The 24659-nt window shown below is 39.0% G+C and overlaps 2 protein-coding genes across 5 annotated transcripts in view; one reads left to right on the top strand and one right to left on the bottom strand.

Moving 5' to 3' along the window:
* Positions 1-5405, bottom strand: part of drn (doctor no) — a 37454-nt gene extending 32049 nt beyond the window's left edge. For 2 of the 3 annotated variants that reach the window (XM_069501419.1, XM_069501421.1), the window contains exon 1: positions 5268-5405. The gene's annotated coding sequence lies outside the window, so the exon portion shown is untranslated. Of the gene's footprint in view, positions 1-1658; positions 1979-5267 lie in introns of those variants that run through there. The other variant, XM_069501420.1, reaches the window with a different exon arrangement.
* Positions 5406-8095: 2690 nt separating this feature from the next.
* beta-PheRS (phenylalanine--tRNA ligase beta subunit) lies at positions 8096-24212 on the top strand. Of its 2 annotated transcripts, none has more exons than XM_069501397.1 (12): positions 8096-8280; positions 14035-14090; positions 14846-15000; positions 15362-15518; positions 16281-16457; positions 17108-17287; positions 18120-18295; positions 18563-18712; positions 19961-20093; positions 20800-21010; positions 22098-22250; positions 24014-24212. In XM_069501397.1, exons 3-12 carry the CDS (start codon positions 14861-14863, stop codon positions 24163-24165), a joined length of 1629 nt encoding a protein of 542 aa, XP_069357498.1. In that variant the 5' UTR covers positions 8096-8280; positions 14035-14090; positions 14846-14860; the 3' UTR covers positions 24166-24212. The 2 variants fall into 2 exon arrangements, with proteins under 2 accessions (XP_069357498.1, XP_034828388.1); XM_034972497.2 differs by lacking the exon at positions 8096-8280 and adding an exon at positions 13676-13925.
* Positions 24213-24659: the final 447 nt, after the last annotated feature.

The following is a 24659-nucleotide window of genomic DNA, read 5'->3' as shown; positions in this document are numbered from 1 at the left end:
TAAATCCTCGGTAATTACCAACCTCAGATACGTACATAGGTATTTACGTAGCAACGAATCGAGAATTGCTTGGTAATTAAACATTCAAGGAGAAACCAAGATTGAACAAAAATTTGCGAACTTTACAAACAAAAACAAAATACACAAATACACGGAAATACCACAACGTGAAACGAGGTCAATAAAATTATTTCTTGGCATGAATTCTATAAAAAAAGAATACTATAGAGGTACGAAAACCTCGTAAATTAGCACTCGCGCCAGCGCATATAACAACATGACTATTAAGCACTATAAGTCCATGACTATGTCTCAAAGCGGAAACGTTACACACCTAAAATAGACAAGCCAGGGTCTCCCTTCCGCGTGGCGTCGCAACGTGGAAGTGAATCCGCACGTCCCAGCGCTGGGCAGCAACAGGTTTGCGCAATGGTAACAAAGCACATCAGCAGGGCGGAAAGGACAATGACATAGCAGGCGAAGGAACACTGCGTCACAAACATGCACAATGACGCTCCGACAATGGAGCACGCTCGCCAAGATGGCCGCCGCAGCGTCAGCTGATTGCGCGCACACGCACGCAGCTGTGACTGAATCTGCCGTTTCATATATCGCTCTCTCTTTCAGCGGCGCTGATTAAGATATAAGACGTGGTGCTCATTGTTCGAGACACGGACACGGCTAATGATCACATTAGACGGTACCAACCTAACGTTGATAGACTTCATTATCGTAAACATATTCCATAACTATTGCATTGCCTCTAGAGTCTAGACTCGTCCACATCGAAACACAAAATCCTAAGAGATCAGTTATTACATAATGATTACATAGTGAATGAAGGTTATAAAGAGATCTAGAAGATGATAGTTCAAAACACGATTTGAAAAACCCGTACACCACATATCCGTAAACTCGTGCAAAATAAAATAATTTATACATCAATGCTGTCATAAAAACATGGTCCAATGTCCATCTGAATGAAGTAAAATTGCCTATTGTTCAGATGTATCGTATTAGAAATTGGGATTGTTTCATGCACAACGAATCAACGATGTCGTTCTCTTGTAGATGGATTGCTTAGTAATAGATATTTCCGAAAGCAATCTAGGTTTAATAAAATTATTTTTCGCTATCAATGACGTAGTCAATGACTCAGGCTTGTTTTTAATTTGTTATTTGTAGATTCTCAGTAAATTTAAAAAAACTTGTTTAAAGTTATTCACCGTCCATTACAGAATTACCACTATACTTCACACATAGCCAGATAAGATATGAGAATCATGTCTAATAAACGTCTTTAGTATGAGTTCCGTATCACAGGAAATCATCACTTAAGTAGGTACTGCAATGTTGCGTAGATATTTACGCGGAGAACACAAGGTTAAGTGTCAGAATGATGTATTAAATGAGATAAAATTAATTGGAATTCTTAGAAAACTATCAGAGAACCCTATAAAAGGCAACCGATGTTTGTTTAGAAACGTGACAATTGCAAATTGCACGAAAGTTCTAAACAAGCAAGGACATTGACCTTCTGCCATCAAGGTCGGGGCGGCGGCCTTCAAACAGCCTCGTCTAGCTGGCGGGCGCAGACTCCAGTCGACACTTCGCAACTGACACGAGAACATATGCATGCAAAACCACAAACCCATTACCTTCGAATGTGAACACAATCCCATGGCCACGTCGGTGATACGCTCGCGAGCGCTCCACGATCACAAAAACTTAAAAGTAACACGTTTCACTGGAAGAACGGCGCAATCATTTGCACTATTATCGGAGTAGATAACATGCATTACCCGCACCTGATATTAAAACGATATTGAACCACTAGAGGCGAGGATCGGCCTCGTGATAGAGCTCCGACGCGCGCGGCGCAATTACACCAACTGAGAGAGCTAGCCAAGCAACAGCGCGGTCACGACTCACGCTGCCCACCGCCAAGCCGCTAGCCAGCCATTTATTCGCGTCACTCTGCTCACACGCGCACGCACTCACCGCTACAAACAAGCCTGCCAGTTGCCACTGATAAACACATGCCCGATACACGGCTCGTAGCACCACCACACTAGCGAGCTAACAGTCCACGCTCATGAGGACACAAGAAAGGAGATCAATTCAAATGAACTTCGTTAAAATATTTACAATTAACTGATGGATGACTCATAAGCAAATGACTGCGCGTGACTCATGCCTTTCCCGAAATGATGTCAGGAAACTATGGCTTATCACGTTCATAATAATTTACTAACATACTGGAATAGTATATTTCCTCAATCAAGCATACTATAATAAGGAAAATGATATGTAATTTTCAATTTATTCATGGGAAGGAAGTTGAAAATATTGGCATATACTTTGTACAAGTCATAAATGTTAAATAGGGGCTTAGGATAGCTGGTAGCTACAAGCAAAAAAGACAGTATGAAGTGCATAGCACCGATGAATCATGTGCACTTTTCTATGATTTAACAGGTGCAGACGAGAATGAGATTGGTGCGGGAGCGATGGACGCAGACAAAGCAGCGGCGGCGCGAGTCGTCGATCTCCCCCAAATTAGTCCTGGGCAAGGGCGCTGACCTCGACAGTTACACGCCTGCCGCAGACGATCGCGCTACAAGAGCCGAACAAACCCTCAATACGACTTACACGCATAATCACCAACCCTTCGGCGCGCACGCTTTGTTTACATTCGGGGAAATGTAAACAAAATATGACCAGGAGTTATGAGAACTGTTAATAACTATTTGTTTCACAGTCAAATTAGTCCTAGGCAAGGGCGCTGACCTCGACAGTTACACAGACGATCGCGTCGATACAAGAGCCGAACAAACCCTCAATACGACTTACACGCATAATCACCAGCCCTTCGGCGCTCACAAAACAAAATATGATGAACTGTTAATTTGTTTCACAGTGCCACAAAGACGTAGAATTACAGGTCATTGGAATCGCAACACGTGGTCCCAAGTCTGGGCTTCACAAAGATGGATCGCGCTGCCAAAAATGTTTAGGAATTTAACAAATTGTAACGTTTACGAAAAAATTTGTAGTTTGGATATTATAATATTATTGTTCAGACAAATCTGGATGAATGAAATCAGTTACGAACACAAAATAATGGATTTTAGATAATCCATACTAATATTATAAATGCGAAAGTGTGTCTGTCTGTCTGTCTGCTAGCTTTTCACGGCCCAACCGTTCAACCGATTTGGATGAAATTTGGTACAGACTTAGCTTATATCCCGGGGAAGGAAATAGGCTACTTTTTATCCCGGAAAATTAAAGAGTTTCCATGGGATTTTAAAAAACCTAAATCCACGCGGACGAAGTCGCGGGCATTATCTAGTATTTTATAACGCGTAACTCCTCACGCGCCGTTTTAACTTTTTGTGTCAAATTTCATGTCAAAATACGATCTAAGTTCTTATTTTAAAGGTAAACCGTACTTTAGACATGACAGTTGACCCATAGAGTTAAAATGGCGCGGAAGGAGTCATTTTGTACGGGCTATACTTTTGCACAAACTAGCAGGTGTATTTACGAAAACGCCCAAGTAAAGGATAAGTATGTACTCGCTTCGGGTAAAAATAGTAGTAGTAGCCTATCAAATATGGAGTTAGAATAATAAGCCATAATCAGGCACGGAAGAAGATTGCAAAAGAGAAAATCTACAAAGGAACGTAGGTCATGATGTCATAGAAATCTTTGAAACAGAATCTACTATTGCGACGTAATTGTATTCTTCAAACAACGTTTTTGCCAAGGTGATGAGTTAGTTATCTTCAAGCAACGTTTGCTAAGCGCACACAATATGTCGTAATTCGTTGTAAATTCAAAGTCAATACTGAACATAGGTCATACAATTAATTAACTTTAATAAAGCCAAGTCTACATAGTAGAAGTACTAGTAGTTATATGAAGGAGACGCGACACTGTAAAAGTGCGAGGAGTGGCGCTCCTACTATCATCGTCGCACGCTGGAGTCATACTGCTTTAGACAGTTCCTACAAATCGTAGTACGTGTGTCCAGGACCTACATTAAGATAGCTCTCCAGGGACGCTCCATGTCAAGCGTGAGAGCATGCTATTGCAATCAACATTTACGAGCAGGACATACTAGTCAAGAGCGAGATGCGTGTCGTGCGAACAACACGAATTAACTTTCGGTATTACGTTTGTTTTTTGCAAATTAGATAAATAATCTTGATTTTGTCAGACAACAAAGGCCCACAATATTATGTTAGTAACCATCTTAACCTATGTTAGTAACTATATTATAATATAATGTATTATAATATAATTAAGTAACAAACTAAAGGGCATTTGAAATTATTATTAAGTACCTACCTGTATAAAGTTTGTCTCAAGCCTATAAATCGTTTTGCAATTTTGTAGTTTCTTACGTGATTTATTTACGCATTAAGTGTTTTTTTAATTACGCCTCATTTGGCTTAATTATATAGACCAGACGTTTCAAGGATCATAACTTTCTAAATGAAAATAATTTCACTATATTATTTACTGTTTGAGACAGATAATGGATATAAATCGATATCTGGCTTAGAACAAATAATAGAATAATAGGCGTAATACGTTTATATGGAAAAGCGCTTAAGAAGAGACCTCAAAATATGAGATCCTGCCATGCCGTTGTCGTCAAGCGGTGGTTGTTTCAGCCTCAGATAAAACCGGCTGTCCCCACAATGGGGCAAAAATAGTCCCTTATCGTTAGCCGCATAAATTTTCGATGTCAAAAATATCGATACATATGACGTGATAATATTATAGTGTGTACCAATACTAAATTTCACACACAATAATAATCACACGTTGAATTCAAGTGAACCACTCTTATCTATCAGCGGTGATAGCCTAGTGGTTATAGCGTCGGCCTCCTATTCAGCGGGTAGGGAGTTCGATTTCAGGCACGCAGCTCGATATGTGAGTTTTAAGACATTAAATATCACTTCCATTAACGGTGAAAGAAAACATCGTAAGGAAGATCGTGCCTGAGAGTTTCCCACAATGTTCTCAAAGGTATGTGAAGTCTGCCAATCCACACTTGGCCAGCATGCATCTGCACTAAACTCTTGTCATTTTGAAAAGAGACCTGTTCTCAGTAGTGGGCCAGTGACATTGGATGCTCGAAAATAGTTGGGCATACACTGATACGGTTTTAACTTTATACTATAGGAGGTACACTATTTTTTTCTGAAACAAATCTTTAACGATTTATGAATATAAAAAAAATTACAAACCTGATGTTGGAAAAGCGAATTTCGTACTAGGCAAACGTCTTTCCAAGTGCGAAGGCCCTTCAGCTCACAACCAGGCGGCACCACGTCTGCGCAGTAGAGGTCAGCATCCACCGGCATCACAATGAAATGTTACTCCACCTGATGACAACGAGAAAATAAATAAAAAACTTGACCCTAACATATTTAGGGTGGCTGAAATCAGCCAGTTTACTTATTTTTCTTCTACTTCCAAAAAAGGGGAGGTCAAATCTTTCACAGCAAGAGTGAATAGGCATCTTCTAGGTAAGCGCACTCCAACCTAGACCTCATCATTGCCTTTTATCAAGCATATTATCATCAAGGGCAATATCAAGTAAAAAATAAAAAAATTCAGTGCATTTTTTTAAACTGTAATATAGGCATACGCTTGACTGCAATCACACCAAATTGTACTATATTCATAATGCATAGGCTATGTTACTTCTTGAAAAGTAGCTTTCTACTGGTGAAAGAAATGTTAAAATCAGTTCTGCAGTTTCAGATTTAATCGATTACAAACAAACCTTTTCTCTCTATAATATTAGTATACATATAATACAGTGTAAACTCTTTATTGCAAACTTCTATTTAATGAAAAATTAATTTAAATCCATAAAATGTAGAAATTGCTGAGGTTTGTTTGGGTTTATATTGTTATTTTTTTTACGAAAACTCTTTGTAATGAAATAAAATACCCAGTCCATTCAATTTGCAATGTATGTCACAATCTTCTACATAGCTATTACTGAAGAACAAAATATATCAGGCCAACAACTCTTATCATCAAGTTCGTAAGCTATAAAGAGATATGTATGTTTATGTACCTACATATTTTTCTCAATAATGTTGTAAAATAAAGAATATGATGTGATTTACTGGTTTGTTGTCATGGTTAACACTTACTAACATTACAACACCTACTCTTTTCCAGCCAACTAACCATACCATAGCACATTGCAAAAATCATAAGGGCATGTCCGATCTGGCAACATTCTGACAGTCTATGGCATATCGGTAGGGTCCAGTACAAAATGTATGAGTGGAGCCATTCAGGCACGTCTAAATATTTTCTGAGTGAAATTTTTGATAATATACTATTATAGATAGCTCCTGCTTACTTCACTTGTACCAAAAAATCGCGGCTACGATGTCACATAGAGGCACTCGCTCAATGTAAGAACATTTGATGCTAGGTAGCCTATTTTTCTTTGATTTCATGTCACTCATAGCCTAATATTTGAAATATTGTCCGATTTGAATTTGAAGTGTTCCCTCACTCTATTCACTCTGGCATTAATCACTACAAAGGTGTGAATGGTCAAGATCTACCTATTTGCATTTCAACAGGTGGTTGATTAAGAAAAAGCTGCATCAATCATTATTACAATCTTAACTGCTGTGATTGGCATAATTTATGGTGCTCTTGCTACAACCAGACATTTTAGCCAATAGTGACAGTATCAGCCTAACTGCAGCTCGATTGCGATAGAATGACAGGTACAATGTCACCATTGCAATCACCTCTGATTGGTCAAGAATCGCACAAATTCAGCCAATCAGAACAATTGAGATTGTAATAATGATTGATGCAGGTTTTACGAAATCGACCTACAGAGGTAATTGCAATTGTCACACTGTAGGAGTCAAACTATTGCTGTATGGCCTCTGGGTGATACTACAATATCTCGTATATCACAACTTATTATATATATACATTTCGCATAAAAAAGAATAAAGAAATATGGTGAAATACCTGAAGGCTAGATGTGGGTTGCTTTGGGCATAACAATGCTGGAAAAGGTTGCCTTGAAAGTGTAACCTCATTCTATAATGTCATCGATCTATTCCTGAGTGTATTCCTAGAACCAGAGTGTTAGAAAAACAAAATTCAATATCATAAAGAGTCAGTCGGCGTCAAAGTTATTATTTATTTCAAAGTAAGTTCACCGTACATGTTTTGAACGCCAATAGTTCAATTTACAAGTAGGTAAATGGAAGTGAAGTAAAAGTGATAATTATCTGTTAAGTTTACGAGGTTTTCAAACATGCTCTGCCAAACTAAGAGCGAGAAAATCTCTAGTTGACCTCTTGTACTTCATGTTGTTCATTCTTTATATTTTAAAGAATGCCTGTATTAAGAACTTTACAATACTTGCTTGAGTCTAAGGTTTACATCCGTAGTTTCAAAAATAATAAAAACTTACTAGAAATAATGTCAAGCATTCAACATTTCAGCTAAATTAACATAAAATGCAAACTAAATAAGATTTAAACAAGCCTTATTTCATCAGACTGTCCTAAAGTTAAACTAACAAATTACACAGTTGCACAAATGATTTGTTACAAAGACAGGAGACAAAACCAAATAAAATCCATTTATAACCTTAAATACCAGTTTGGTCTGTCATTGTTTTGTTACACACAATGAAGATTCAACAAATTACAAGTTTATTGATATGTACACATATTCCTCAAAGATGAAACCTTAGAACTTTGGGAACTACAAGATAAGAGAATAATAAGTGTAGCTGACTCACTCTGCGTTGGTTAACGAAGTAGATTTTTTATAACGTCACTAGTAAAGCAACATATTAGAGCACATAAAATTAGCTAAGTAATTGAAATTCTAGAAAAATTGTCAAAATTACGACCTACAAGATCACAGCAACGCATGTAAGCTATTTTCCACGCATGTTTATAGTAGGAAATCAGACTAATATGCATAATACGCCTACAAGAATCAAGAAGGTGGTGTCGTTAATGAAATACGTGCAAACTGCAAAGCACTGTACTAATGAAAGTGTGATGATGCGCTTAAACGTGCTTCTATAAAGCTAGCTACAAGAAACATACGTGTGATGATTAAAAATTGAATTATTTACAATTTATTGTATTGTTGCGCTGAAGAAACAAAGAAAATATTGAAGAACTTCGATAATTGGCATTCACGAAGAAAATGGCGTCATATCACAACTACCACTAGTCACGGAACAAGGTACAATTTCATCATATAGAAGCACATCACATAGTCACGGCCAAACACCATATTTGTTAAAATGCAGTACATTAACTATTTCCTTTTGTAAATTACTCACTTTGACTAGGAATTCCTAAGAAAATCATCCAAAAACTGAAAGGACTGATGACAAGGCACTCCACTCACCGTTTGCAAAACTCACAGACTAATCACGTGACCGATTAATGTTGCCATTAGACATTTCTCAATTATTGTCATTGTCAGGTAAAAAAGCCTAGGATACTCAGTATTCATGCATAAAATCTCGAAAATCTCCTAGTGTCTCTGAGACGGGTAGAATTAGTGAGGGTTTTTAGAAAATCACATTTAAAAAACCTTTTTTTTTATGTTTACCTAATTATTGCAAGGATTATTTTCCAATCTCTGCGCGTCCGTGCCACTTCGGCACGGGCGCACCTCAACCCTGATAGTGGGACCAGAACCAATCGTTCCAATACTGTTCAGCACCTGGTCAAGGAAATACTGTGAGTAAGTGTGAATACACATGCCGAATTAAGGTCAATCACTACAAATTGTAGACAAGCGGGCTGTACCTAGCTCCAACCAACACCTTTATAAGAAACCACCTAGTTAGTTACTATAACTAAAGAAACTTAGGACAGAACAGCCAAGACACTGTTCGTAAACAAACAACTCTTTATGCTAATTGCTAGGTATTACCAACAGCTCTCTATGCAGAGCATGCATGGAGAGTGATGACTGATGAGACACCGGAACACGTACTTTTCAAATGCAACGGTGTATTTGCCCAACAAGAAACCTACATTAACTCCCTAGCAACACTCCCTGGAGCCCTCACTGACCTGGGAGGCCTTCTTGAATTTTGCAGTCGGCGGGGGCTGGATTGGGTCTCACGTATAGTACGCGACAGGTTAAGATGGCAATCGGGGATGGGACGCCCCGCACACCCCTACAGCCACTGCACTAACCCCGTGCGGCATAGCGGGGGTGATGATAGGTGTACGGGGAATCCCCCCGCCTCATACCCCGATTGCCACCATGACCTGTCAGCCTGTCACGCACTATACAACGGACCAATTTTAGGGCTGTCCAATATGACTTTATTTGCTGACAAAGGACCATGGCCATTTTTGTATGAACTCTGGCCTGATAATAACCAATAGAGTTCTAATGTAGGTAGATATGTTAGTTTATTGCTTGTAACCTGCAGCTACTGTAACGCAATAGTTTATCTCATGAAACCACGAGGTATGTACAGTCGAGGACATAAAAGTTTATATTTTTGTGACCACTACCCCCGGATGTTGCGCACAGCTATTATTCTCTGCGGTCAACAGTGCCACACTCCTCACGATTCCCGCGTACTGCATACAGATGTCTGCAGGTAGACCCAGGTCCTCCAATATTTGACTGCCGTCTACCGAGGGCTGCGGAGACGTTAATAACCTAGGACCAAGCTGCCTAAAATGAACTCTGAAGTTCCAGCGTCGGTCCATGGTAAGGCCCAAGTATTTCATGAAGGCCTTAAGCTCCACGACTGTACCCTGGACGGTAATTTGTGCACCCCGGGGTGGACCTTTGCATGAGCCATGGAATAAGGAGCGCCTCAGTTTTGAAGATTGAGACCTTCAGGCCCAGCATCCTGATACAGGATCAGGATGGACCATCATGGACCACCATGGACGTGCCAACTTCGGCAAGGTGAGCCGCGCGCCGCCTCGAGATTATCCCCACGGGCAATGATCCAGTTGGCTAACGCACCACCACGGAAAGTTATTTGGACCCCTAGGAAGCCCTGCCAATATCGAAGTGTTGGAAATCCAAAAGAGGATATATTATCTGTGGTCTGAGAAAGTCTCAACATTTTCCTCTCTCTCTGTGACTCTTCCGCCAACTGCGGGCATGGCGAACGAGAGATTGACTACAGATCCACCCTGCTGCCGCACATAGAATGCACCGACTCTCTATCGAGGAGAGATAGACCTGTAGGGCGATTGTCTAAAACCTGCATCAATCATTATTACAATCTCAATTGTTCTGATCGGCTGAATTTGTGCGATTCTTGTTGCAACAATGCATTGTGGCCAATAGTGAGCGAGCATTAACCAATCAGAGATGATTGCGATCGTGACATTGTAGCTGTCAAACAACCGCGGTAGAGCCACCGCAGGGCGATTGTCTAAAACCTGCATCAATCATTATTACAATCTCAATTGTTCTGATTGGCTGAATTTGTGCGACTCTTGTTGCAACAATGCATTGTAGCCAATAGTGAGCGAGCGTCAACCAATCAGAGGTGATTGCGATTGTGACATTGTAGCTGTCAATCTCCCGCAATCGCGGAGCTGGTCTTTGAATACTTTTTGGATTGTATAGATAAAACATGATTTGGGAAACGTTTCGCTTTTTTTGATGTTCAGTTTTGTTTTTATGCTAAGAAAGCTTAGGGTGTCGAAGTATTTTTTGGTACCTAGTCATAATATTTATTCCCCAAAAATAACTGTAATTTTGAATGGCACACCATTTTCACCGTGATAATATTGTCCGTTTCAGTGGTCACAAATCGCAATTCACTAGATATATTTGCTGACAGAAAACATTTTGGAGCTGACTAAAACCTTACCAAAACCTCAATAATATTAAGCTGCCTCAGCTGCCTGTATTTATCTTTTTATTATTCTGTGATAAAACCAAAAACTTAGATGGAACCGGAAACCTAATAAAACCTGGAAACAGAACAACAGTAGGGCGATTGTCTAAAACCTGCATCAATCATTATTACAATGTCAATTGTTCTGATTGGCTGAATTTGTGCGATTCTTGTTGCAACAATGCATTGTGGCCAATAGTGAGCGAGCATTAACCAATCAGAGATGATTGCGATCGTGACATTGTAGCTGTCAAACAACCGCGGTAGGGCCATAGGTTTTTAAGAAATGTTGCCAATTAAAATAAAAGCAATAGATGTTATGTATGTTCCTCTTTGGCATACCTGTGTGCAACCAGCTTAATTTTTTTATCTATACTTACGTCAGTAAGTACCTAATCATCAATGTTAAATTCAAATGCCAAAATCAGGGTGACCAGGGAATTTTCTAAAGCATAAAATTAGTTTCATATCATTCCACTTTATTAGATCATATCGATCATATCTCAACCAAAGTCCAGACAAACACGAAAAAACCGGTCAAGTGCGTGGCGGGCCACGCGCAGTGTAGGGTTCCGTAGTCACAATCCTCGAAAAACAGATATAGCTCCTTAACCTGTGAACTTTACATAGCCCTGATAGTTTTCCTTTAAAATTGATTATATATACTAGGTACTGCTGTGAATTTTTTCACGTTCCTGTATACTACCATTTGGCTGATAGAGAGGGGGGGACACTTGACTATAATAAAAATTAGCACTTTAAAACATCATATTTTACAAACGAATCTAGAAATCCCCCCACCCACAGTATTTTTAAAAGACCTATTCAACGATACCCCACACTATGGGATAGACGAGAAAAAAAATTCATCCCCACTACATGTAGGGGAGCTACCATTTTTTACCATTTTGTCGGCGTGATTAATGTTTATACCCATGCCAAATTACAGATTTCTAGCACTAATAGTCTCTGAGATTAACCGAGGACGGACGGACGGACAGACAGACAGACAGACAGACGGACGGACATGGCGAAACTATAAGGGTTCCTTGTTTACTACGGAACCCTAAAAAGGTTGGACTGGATAGTCATGGCTAAGGGAAGAAGTTAAATTTTTATGAATATTATTTTATCATGGATTTGGAATGAGTGGAATATACCTATGTATTGTTTCCGTGGTTTTAACAATTAATTCGTCAACATATTTATTTTATATTTCCCTATTGAATAATATGAGTTAATTTGTTCGAATGATTTTTCTTCAGTTTTTTTTTGTAGCAGGATCGTCAATTTAAATCTGGTCACCCTGGCCAAAATATGTCAAGACAAAGATTACCTATCTTATCATTTGTCACTTGCAGGCACTTGCACTCACAGAGTACATTATATATACTGGTATAGAGACGTCAGCTAATCTTTCGTAGTGGCGCCATCTGTTTCTAATTGCAGTATCTATTATATGTAATTTATTTTTAATTTTTTCCGGCCTTGGATACTAGTTTTTTAAGGTCAACTATATAGCTATATGTATAACAGGTATAACACGTGTGCAGGTTTGATTCATATATTATTTTTATAGGTAGTGACTTCAAAGAAAATACGAATCAAAAATTATAATCCCGCTTAGGTACACTTCGCAATATGGCAGAAATTCAGTCTTATTCTTAGTTCGGCCGCATTATTTATTATTTTATACATTGAAAGAAGTACTTTCAGTACTAAAAGTTGAGGTAATAAAACAAAACCCGTAATTTATTATTTAAAACTAAATTTTCTTTTTTTCTTCACACATGATTTTTGTACTGCATTCTCTATAGGTATTCGGTTATGTTGAATTTAGCATGAATTTATAAGTGAATATCCCAGCAGTACACTTGAATGGATGGATCACGGATGCAGTAACACTGCGTAAACAAAAATGTGGCACAAACATGGATGTCAAGGTTACTATACAAGGTTGCTATAGTACCCTTATTATAAATGCGAAAGTGTGTTTGTTTGTTGGTTTGTCCTCCAATCAAGTCGCAACGTGCAACGGATTGACGTGATTTTTTGCATGGGTATACATATAGTCTATGGGTATAGATATATACCTAGAGAGTGAAATATGCAACTTTTTATCCCGGAAAATCAAAGAATTCCCTCAGTGTTTATAAAAACCTAATTCCACGCGGATGAAGTCGCGGGCTTCAGCTAGTAGCATAGGAGTAATAGTGTCCTGTGGCTAGTAGCACCTAGTCGTAAATAAAACTTTTGAGTCGTAGAGATCTTCTTCTTTTTCTTAATTTGCTTTATGGGAAGTCGTAGAGATACCAGACTACAGTGCGACAAGGCTCTCTTGCCACTTGATTGACATTGACAGGGGGGCGCTATTGGAGAACAAAGGCTTAGAATATTCAAACAAGAACAAAGGGGACACTTGACGGCACTGTTAGTTCCGATTTCGCCACGCGCCAAGATAGCCTTGTCGCACCGTAATTTATTTTTGATAAAACGCCATCTAGTTCTAATTGCACAAACTAAAATGATGGAGATTTTTTATACTAACCAACATTAGTTCTATCTGTTAAGGCCCTGCTTGCACTCTTGCAGTTACAGAGTACAGAGTACTTTTTACATACGGAAACAGTTACTTGTCACCACCTTGTCACCGGTCACGATATTTATGATATTTAATAAACGTAGTGATTATATTATACTCTTTGTATTTAATAAAGACTATCCTATATGCTATTGGTCTGTGATAAAGACTTGGATGAATGAATGAATGAACTAGATGTGAAATTGTGAATTTTGAATTTGTAGAATGGAATAAAGTTATATATTTTTATACATAATCAAATAAATATAATTTTTATTTTTAATCAAAACAATATTTAATTAAGGGTACATAGTGATTATTGACCTTATTTATTTATTTTTCGTTAAGCAAGAATGCCGACAATATCAGTGAAACGTGACGCTCTCTTTGCTGCTCTAGGAAAAATATACAGTAAGAAAATCTAAAACAAATAAATACTTACTTACTTGCAATAGTGTATCATTTACCGATTACAGATATTGATTTCTGCATGGTGATGTGATATAACCTTTGATTTTAGCTGATGAAGAATTTCAAGATCTATGTTTTGAATTTGGGCTGGAGTTGGATGAAGTTGTAAGTACATACATTGAGTAAGTTCTAATTGCACATATATCAATCAACTACTGTTTCACATTATATTTAAAAAGAAAACTATCATTATAACTAAATGAATAGATCAATAATGCTACTCAGCTGAATTGTAGGAAATGTAAGGCAAATATGAGTGACTGCTAAATGAAGTGTACAATAAAAGGTTACGATTAGACCTAGACTCACAGCTCCCTTAGCATGTTCATATCAAACATGTTGCAAGCAACTTTGTATGGTTCATTGAGTAGTTCAATCTAGAGCCCACACCTCTAACTTTTCAAAATGATGTGTGTTTCTAGCAACTAAATATCACTTGTTCTAATGGTGATGAAAAAACATGAGAAACCTGCATATGTGAGAGTTGTGCATAATGTCTTCAAAGGTGTGTGAAGTTTGCCAATCACTCCTTATTTTCTTTTCAAGGGTGGTGCAAGTCTTTAGGTCCCTGAATCACATCTAACAACTCTCATCATCATTATCAGCCTGTGGACGTCCACTGTTAGACATAGGCCTTCCCTAAAGAGTGCCACCACACCTGGTCCTCAGCCTTCCTCATCCAGACACTTCCCGCCAGTCTTAGCTTAGGAGTTATGTGTTTCCCTAAATGGATGCATTTTGTATTAGCGTGTAGGTGTACAGTAGCAGATAATATACATCAGCATAATAGAGGTTAGTCTTAAGTATGACCTTAACAAAGTCGTCTTAAAATCTGATGTACTTATGTTATACTTTTTCAGACCACAGAAAAGCAGATGCTGATCAAGGAACAGGGGGACCAGGCTGGAACAGGAGTCTCTGAAGAGATATTATATAGAATAGATATCCCTGCTAACAGATATGACCTGCTATGCTTAGAGGGGCTGGTCAATGGCATTCTAGTTTTCCAGGGCAAGTAAGTGGATTACACTTTATTTATTTTTTACTCTGATACAAGTTAACCCTTGACTGCAATCTCACCTTATATTAAGTGATTATGCTAGAGATGATGTAGAGGATGGAAGCGAGCTAACTTTGCCAGTAGGGTGGTAACTAGCCAAGACTAAAGCCTCCCACAAGACCAGACCAGAGACAATTTTAGAAAATATAAATTCCGAAGTTTCCACTGTGCAAGGGAGGTCGTCAAAATATGCTAAGAATAAAAATTTACATAGAGCTGAAAACTCGCACCTATTATTTAATATGGATTTATTCTATTACCCTCCTTACAATATTCTATTCTGCAGTATAAAACAGCTACACTGATAATTTTTCAGAAAAGAACCACCTGCATATAGACTCGCAAAATATGAAGACATCTATTCTCTACATTTAACCCCTGCTACTGCTCAAATAAGACCATATGCTGTGGCGGCCATACTTAAAGGAGTCTCTTTTACCAAGGAGAGCTATAACAGTTTCATTGACTTACAGGTAAATCCCAAAATATTATGTTGCATTACAATGATACACTATAATAATAATTTTAGCTTTTAAACTATCGTGAGTGATTTCCATTATACATGTCTCACACCCGGCTTTAGTCACGTGTTTAGTCGACGTTAGCCAGACTAGTTTCGAACCCATCTGGGGTTCTTTTTCATAGGGACTCACCGCGGGCAGCGGTGCGCAGTCTCAACTGCGACGCGTGCGCGAACTGAGTCCATGTGAAAAAGTACCCCGAGCATCATCTTGTTCTAAATAACTTAAAATCATCATCATGATCAACCAGCTTAGTACTCAGCACAGGTCTCCTCTCATGAGAAGGATTTGGCCATAATCTACCATGCTAGCCAAGTGTGGATTTGGCGAACTCACACACCTTTGAGAACACTATGGAAAACTCTCAGGCATGTGTGTTGTTGCCTCACGGCGCGGTGTTTACCTTCACCATTAATGCAAGTAATATTTAATTGATTAAAAAGCACATAACTCCGAAAAGAGGTGCGTGCCCAGGATCGAGCCCCAGACCCCACAATGTCTTAACCACTAGGCATCAGAACGTCTCAGTCGCATCCAATATCCGGGATCCTGAGACGACTTATAACTGAGGCGGACGGTACTGCTGGATAATCGGTATGCTGAAGGCTGTAAGAATTGCCAGTGAGTCCCACATACCCACTCTTGAGCTGGATACGTAATTGCTTTTTCACCAGCGGAAAAAAAGGCTATCAACACCTACAATTCATATTCCAGGACAAATTGCACCAGAACATCTGCAGAAAAAGAAGCCTGGTAGCCATTGGTACTCACGACTTAGACACCATTCATGGACCCTTTGTATATGACGCCTTGCCACCCAGTGAGATTAAATTCAGAGCTCTTAACCAATCTAAGGAAATGACAGCTCCTGAACTCATGGAACTATATTCTGTAAGTTAAATAATATCATAGAACTAGCTTATACTGGCGACTTCGTCCGCGTGGACTACACAAATTTTAAACCCCTATTTTACGCCCCTAGAGGGTTAAATTATCTAAATTCTTACTTATCGGATGTCTACGTCATAATAGCTATCTGTAGTTTCAGATGTGCCCTGATAGATCAGTCAGTCAGTCAGATTTTTTAAAAATATTTTGCTTCCTTTTCCCTAATTTTTTTCCTTTTCTAACATTTTTGATAGTACCTATTCCAACCTTGGGTTTTGATTGTCACCATAAACGAATGCCTATATTATTTTTTACTATATATTGTTTTGAAGCTTGCATATCAGAAGAATTAGATATGTGGTTAATTCTGTTGTACACAAGCTCTAAACTAAACTAAAATAACAGCTCTTAATATAAGCTCCCTTTCATATTTGTCCGTGCAGAAAAGAATAGCACTTTAGTTTAAAGATTATTTACAACAGAAGTACCCACATTTTCTAATGATTATTCCTTGTGTTTGACATAGGTTTTTTTTAATCTTTATTTTTGCCGGGGCTTTATCGCATTGCGATTATGTCGCCCCCCTATACAAATCAACTTATATTAACACTTAACAAAGGTTAGAAGATGTCTAACTGACCTGATATTTTTAGACTCACGCCCAGTTGAAACAATACCTAGGGATCATCAGAGACAGCCCAGTGTACCCCGTGATCAAGGATAAGAATGGCGTAGTAATTTCCATGCCACCGATCATTAATGGCGATCATTCCAAAATCACTTTGGACACCAAGAATGTGTTCATTGAGTGTACAGCTACAGATCTTACTAAGGTAATTTCAAAATGTTTTATTCATTGTGCAGAAAAATATCCAGAGAGACGCAAGACTCGAATCCGGTCAGTGGGGCTAATTCTGCGCACAACCTAATTTTAGAGTATTCGCATGCTCTTCTTACTAATGTAATATGAAAAGGACAGACGCAGTTTCACAGTTTAAAATTTAATTTTTAGATGGTAAAACCCGTGATTTTAGCGCACAGTCGCGAGCCTACTGTTTAAGTCTTTAAATATAAAGTTCATGTTCTGTCCCTTTTTAGCATTGTTAAAAAGAAAAGGATGCAGATACTCTAAATTTAGTTTAGAGAAAGACAACGGAATCAGTGCCAGTATGGCTAATTCTCTTGTACACAATCTCTAAACTAAACTAAAATGGCACGTCTAAATCTATTGCTATTCCTTTCATAATGTTACTTGCGGAAAAGGATAGCACTAGATTTAGACCTGTTAATTTAGTTTAGTTTAGAGATTGTGTACAAGAGAATCGGCCCCAATGGCCGCGATTCTCTAGTCTCTCTCTAACCTAAATTTAGAGTATCAGCATCCTTTTCTTTTTACTAATGCTAAAAAAGGAACGGAACATGACTTTCACATTTAAAGACTCTAAATTTTAGTGCACAATACAAATTTAAACAGTAGGTTCGCGAGTGCGTGCTAAAATCACGGGTTTTACCATCTAAAAATTAAATTTAGAAATGTCAAACTGCTTCTGTCCTTTTCATATTACAATAGTAAGAAGAGGGTGCGAATACTCTAAAATTAGGTTGTGCTTAGAATCGGTGCCAGCATCTATTTAAAAATTATTTAGAAGACTTAATTTTTTTCAGGCAATAATAGTGCTAGACACAATAGTATGCATGTTCTCCGAGTACTGCTCCAGCAAGTATGAAGTGCAGCAATGCAAGGTGTTTGGTCCGGACGGCACGTACGAGCTGTACCCACAGCTACGGTACCGCGACGAACTAATCAACGTTGATAAGGCTAACAACTATATTGGTATCAGGTATGTTAGATAAAAGAAAATGGTGTTGATTTGGTTGTATACCCTATTGAAATACCAATAGACATGGTTTTGCGTCTCCTTCTAATTTTACTCACAACTTTTTATGTGCAAACTAGCGAAAACTAACGTATACGTATTCTTCGTAATTCGCATGGGTGCATGTTACTAATGAAGAAAATAAGTAGTGTATTGAGATTTTCATACAAAAATACCATCAAAATTTCCGACTTTTCCAAACATGTTCTTAATATGTTATGTTTGTTACAGGGAAAATGGCAATAACTTAGCTGCATTGCTATCTCGCATGTGTCTGACGACAACACACGAGGACTCCACACTACGCGTGCGCGTGCCGCCTACTCGCCATGACGTCATACACGCCTGCGACCTGTACGAAGACATCGCCATCGCGTATGGGTGAGTTAGTTTTTCAGTCCCTAAGATTATCCCCCAATGCAAGAGAACGTGTTATTTTTCCGTATTCTACGCTTCGTTTTGTACGTTTCTAATGTGATAAAAATCTTGTTATAGGGAGCAAACAAACATCAAAACAAACGTTGCTCCCAGTGTTGGAGACAATACGCAGAAAAAGCTTTTATAAAATAATGAAGGTCTGGGTCGCGCTGGCTCTTAGTCCATTAGTCCAGTGGTCAGCATGTTCGACTGCAGCTGATGAGTTGAGCTAATGTTGGTTACTCTGGTTCACCTACGGATTTGATCATGTAGAGAAACTCCAAGCATAAGCTCTCTCCATCGCCCGCTGAGTGACTCGTAAGCTTTCTTATGAGGCCCATAGCACAGTTCACGACAGTTAGGGAACTTCTAACAAAAAGTCTAGGCATCGACGTCACTGGCAGGCGTCAAATGTTAGTACAATTGACGCAAGTAGCCCTATTTTACTTTGACTTTACTTCACTATAGGCTAATATTTGACCTATCGTCGATTCAGTATCAAACCGAGAGTTCCCTCATTCTAGTTCACTCTGCCCATTGTTAGAAACTACTCATGATGAACTACATGTCTCAGATCCATATGTCGTCAATCATCACGCACTGTTCGAAGACTTTGGTCTTGAAGCACATTTGTACAGTGCGACAAGACTCTCTTGGCACTTGAATGACATTGACAGGGGGGCGCTGTTGGAGAACAAATGCTTAGAAAATTCAAACAAGAACAAAGGGGACACTTGACGGCAACGTTAGTTCCGATTTTCGCCCCTGTCTTGCCTTGTCGCACTGTAATGTAATAAAATCTTAGATAGAATAATAGGTAGATGTAAGTACTGTGTAACCGCGTATGAGATAGCGATAGCACGACGTAACGATGAATAACACGACAATTATTACCATTGTTTAGTAGTCAATATTTGTATCAACCGATCAACAATATTTGTATTAAACGTTTTTTATGTGAAAACAAGTAAATAACTAATGAGAAATACAATTAGGTACGTCACGAATTCTCAAAGTTTGTTTTGCAACTTCTTGTATGTATTCTTGAAAAAACCAGTTATACGAGAAGGGACAAAAAATAGGTTAGCTGCGTCTCTGTTTATCACATTAGTAAATTTATCTTGCTCTCTTTTTAGTGCGAATGTGAAAGCAAACGTTCCTGCATCTACCTTTATTACTCTATCTACGAATAAAATAAAATGCAATTCCCAGATACAATCGCATAGAGCGGCGCCCGTGCGAGGTGGCGACGACTGGCGGGCAGGTTCCTCTCAACAAGGTCACAGAACAGCTGAGGCAAGAGTGTGCGCACGCAGGGTTCACCGAAGCTCTTACCTTCACCCTTGTGAGTTATTCTTTGGTTGTCAACTAATGGATATTTATATAAAACTAGCTTATGCCCGCAAATTCGTCTGCGTGTACTACACAAATTTCAAACCCATATTTTAACCGCCTTAGTTTTTAAGCACTCGGTTAAAATATATACGTATTTCACAATTTTTGAAAATTCTGCTACCAAGGGGGTTAAATAGGGGATCAAAGTTTGTATAAAAGTCCGTCATTTTTCAAGTTATTTGCATGAAATTTGGTATTTAGGTTTTCGGTCACAACTTCACAAGTGATGAAATGCGTGTTTCAGGATTTTTGGAAATTCAACCCCCACCTCGATTATCTAAATTAAACCTGAGCGAAGCCGGGGCGGGTCAGCTAGTCTTATATATTTAGATAAACAAGATAACGTTCGAAACTAAAACCCGACTACTCGTCTTACGGCCGAATATAATAAATAATCAATTTTGAATCTATATAAATAGATTGATTATTAAGTTACTCAGTAACATTGTTATTTGACAAAAAGTGTATGGTTATGCCCTGAAATGAAAGGGTAACTGACAGACAGACACACATTCGACATGTTTTAACAATCTACAGTTCTTACATTTGTATGACTGAGATGCTCTAGCATTGAGTTTTAATTCATGCTAGCTACAAATTATAATTTTTTTATTTAATGCCGAGAAATTTAATTCCAAATATAAATGAATTCCCAGTGTTCCCGTGAAGACATCGCATCCAAACTCGGTGTGAAAATCGAGGCTGTTCCAGCGGTACACATCTCCAACCCCAAGACCCTAGAGTTCCAGGTGGTGCGGACCCTGCTGCTACCTGGTCTGCTCAAGACCCTCGCCGCTAACAAGAAGATGCCGTTGCCATTGAAACTGTTTGAAATTAGCGATGTCGTGCTCAAGGATGATAAAGCAGGTGAGAACTAGTTAGGGGCGTCCATAAATTAAGTGAGATGTTAAGGGGGGGGGGGGGGGAAGGGTCGAGTCAAGGGGAGGGGGTGGAATAAAATGAAATATATGGGCGTCCCCTTATGAGTAACTAGATGATGCCCGCGACTTCGTCCGCGTGGATTTAGGTTTTTAAGGTGACGCAGGACGCTCGACCAAAATTGGCAGCGCACGTGGGTAACATGTTTGCTTTTCACTTGACATTGTATGAGAAAGTTGAGAGGCACGATGATTTTCACTGAAATCAAGCGCGCGAAAAGGGTTTAGGAAAAGTATTTTTGAGAAAAAACTGCTGAATTTATGTTTGCAAAGTAAAGTTATTTCAACTAATGAATAAATAAACTACGTCTAATGATAAATTGTTTTAGAATTTTCATATCCCTAATCTTATTTATTTACACCCAAAGTTGTCATTAATTTAGTGTTAAAATAGGAATCTTTTGAGCCTCGTAACTTTTAAATCAATATTTTTTTCAATGTTTTATATATCAATAAACCTAGATAATGACAAGATAAATCGATATAATTCTTAGTTTTGTGCGTACAATATCGAATATTGTTGTAATTTCCCTCCTACGTTTGTATGAAGAAAACACTGAACTGAGTCCCCTTAAAAATCCCGCGCGAACTCTTTGATTTTCCGGGATAAAAAGTAGTGTAGTAGTGACTCTTATAACGCAATAAAGTTTAATACAGCTCGCACAGCACTGCAGCCTAAAATTTAATAGATGCCTCTCTCTTTCTTTCTCTCTCTCTCTGCCGGAATGCCGTGCGATGACGATGCGAAAGCACTTGGTAAAAGATTATCTAAATATATAAAAGGAAAAGGTGACTGACTGACTGACTGACTGATCTATCAACGCACAGCTCAAACTACTGGACGGATTGGGCTGAAATATGGCATGCAGGTAGCTGTTATGACGTAGGAATCCGCTAAGAAAGAAAAAATTCAACTCCTAAGGGGGTGAAATAGGGGTTGGAAATGTGTGTAGTTCACGCGAACGAAGTTGCGAGCATAAGCTAGTTTGAATAAAAAGTTTAAAAATGTATTCCAGAGACCGGAGCACGCAACGAGCGTAGACTGTGTGCGATATACTGCGGCAAGGCAGCCGGCTTCCAATATGTGCACGGATTGCTAGACCGCGTGATGGCGCTGCTGAGACATCCCTGGGACAAGCAGACTGGATACTACTTGAGGCAGTGCGATGGTGAGGAATTTTTACGTACTATTTATGAAAGACTAGCTGTTGCCTGCTGTAGAATTGGGTTTTTTAAAAATTCCGTGGGAACTCTTTGATTTTCCGGGATAAAAAGTAGCCTATGTCACTCTCCAGGTCTTCATCTATACCCATGCAAAAAATCACGTCAATCCGTTGCGACGTGATTGAAGGACAAACCAACAAACAAACACACTTTCGCATTTATAATAAGAGTACTGATGTCAATTTATTGAAGTACTGGATGATGCCCGCGACTTCATCCGCGTGGATTTAATTTTTTTTAAAGATTAACTCTTAAATTTTCCGGGATAAAAAGTAGCCTATGTCCTTCCCCGGGATATAAGCTAACTCTGTACCAAATTTCATCAAAATCGGTTAAACGGTTGGGCCGTGAAAAGCTAGCAGACAGACAGACAGATAGACAGACAGACGGACAGACAGACACACTATCGCATTTATAATATTAGTATGGATGAGGCGAGGCAGCGGGCTTCCAGTTTGTTCACGGAATTCTAGTTTAGACTGCGTAATGGCGCTGCTGAGACAGTCCTGGGACAAGCAGATATCCCTACTACTTGAGGCAGTGCGATGGTGAGGACTTTTTATATACTACTGACTTTGTCTTTTTTTAATATAAAGAATATTAGCTATGTTTATTATGACTTATATTCCCCTTTCCCCTCCAACTAAGCGTAAAGCTTGTGCTATGAGTACTGTACAATTGTTTTTATTCAGATACAAGTTAGCCCTTGAGTGCAATCTCACCTGCTGGTAAATGATGATGCAATCATCATTTACCAGCAGGTTCCATCATTTACCATTTGAAAGATGGAAGCAGGCTAACCTGGAAGGGGTAGTTACAATAGCTCAACCGGTAAAGGAGTGGACTGAAAACCGAAAGGTCGACGGTTCAAACCCCGCCCGTTGCACTATTGGCGTACCTACTTCTAGCACAAGCCTGACGCTTAGTTGGATAGGAAAGGGGAATATTAGTCATTTAACATAGCTAATATTCTTTTTTAAAAAAAACAATAGTGCAACGGGTGGGTTTGATCTTTCGAATTTCAGTCCACTCTTTTATCTATTGAGTTATTGAGCCTCGTTTATTCTAGTCTATTGTCTTTTTCGTAACATTGCCAGATGCCTCATATTTTACGGGTTACCCCGTTTTTCCGGCTTTGATAATACAGAAACCTGTAACTGCGAAAGCAAAATACGTACGGGGTAAATAAATGTCCCGTATTTTTTAAAAATTCAGCCGGAGCAAAATTTTAAAAATAAATCTTCATAAAACACTGCTGTTTTGTCTTAAAAATCTAAAAACCATAATATTTTCGATGCTGAATACCCTTAAATCAAGAAGTGGCAGGTGGCAAACCTACTTGTTTTTTTAATTATTCATTGTAGGCACACGCTTGACCACACCTGATGGAAAGTGACGAGTTAGATGTGGTCTAAGATGGAACGCGTTTACCTAGAAGATGCCTAGTCTTTATAGTGATGCGGTGCCCTGCGTGAGCGACGAATACTACGCGACGCGACGCTGCGAACGTGACAAACGCGATCAACTCAACGGCATACCGTGCTTGCGGCCTATATTGCAGTCTGCGGCGAGACGTTACGTCGCGTCGTCGTGTTGCGTCGCGTCGCGTAGTATTCGTCGCTCATGCAGGACACCAAGTAAGTTTGCAAACGAACGAACAGAAAAGCGTTAGATATGTTAAAACTTATAAAGATTATTTCATTTCCAGATCCCGGTTACTTCCCCGGGCGATGCGCTGAGGTGGTGCTCCGCGGGCAGGCGATAGGCAAGGTGGGAGTCGTCCACCCGGACGCGCTGGCGGCCTTCGACCTCAGCAACCCCTGTTCTGCTGTCGAGATCAATATTGAACCTCTTTTGTAGACTCTATCATTCATCTTCTATTGTTATCAATCAGTAAACTGGTCTTTTTAAAATTGACTTTTATTTTCTTACAACTAATCATTTCGAGACACCACCGAATTTTTTTCAAAGAATATTAGCCAAATTCCCCTTTTCCCTCCAACTAAGCGTAAAGCTTGTGCTAGGCGTAGTACGACAATAGTACAACGGGTGGGGTTTGAACCGACAACTTTTCGGATTTCAGTACGCTCTTTTAACCGTTGAGCTATCGAGGCTGTATCTTGCTTCGAAATTCAATTAGAAAACATGTTTGTGATTGGTTGGTGCCACAAAAAGGTTAGCACCTACTGAGATTTTTGCCTAGTATCATTTGTATGGGATTATGTATTAGAGAGAGCGCTATACTGATCTTTCCGTGGATATAGTATATAGAAGATGCCCGCAACTGCACTAATATTACTACTAAAAAGCTGTGATAGCCTAGTGGGTAGGACGTCCGCTAATCGGAGGTCGGG

The sequence above is a fragment of the Maniola hyperantus genome, chromosome 10 (assembly GCF_902806685.2).
Source record: "Maniola hyperantus chromosome 10, iAphHyp1.2, whole genome shotgun sequence".
Taxonomy (NCBI): Eukaryota; Metazoa; Arthropoda; class Insecta; order Lepidoptera; family Nymphalidae; genus Maniola; species Maniola hyperantus.
The sequence above is the reverse complement of the archived record's forward strand: the minus strand, read 5'-3'. Positions and strand labels throughout refer to the sequence as shown.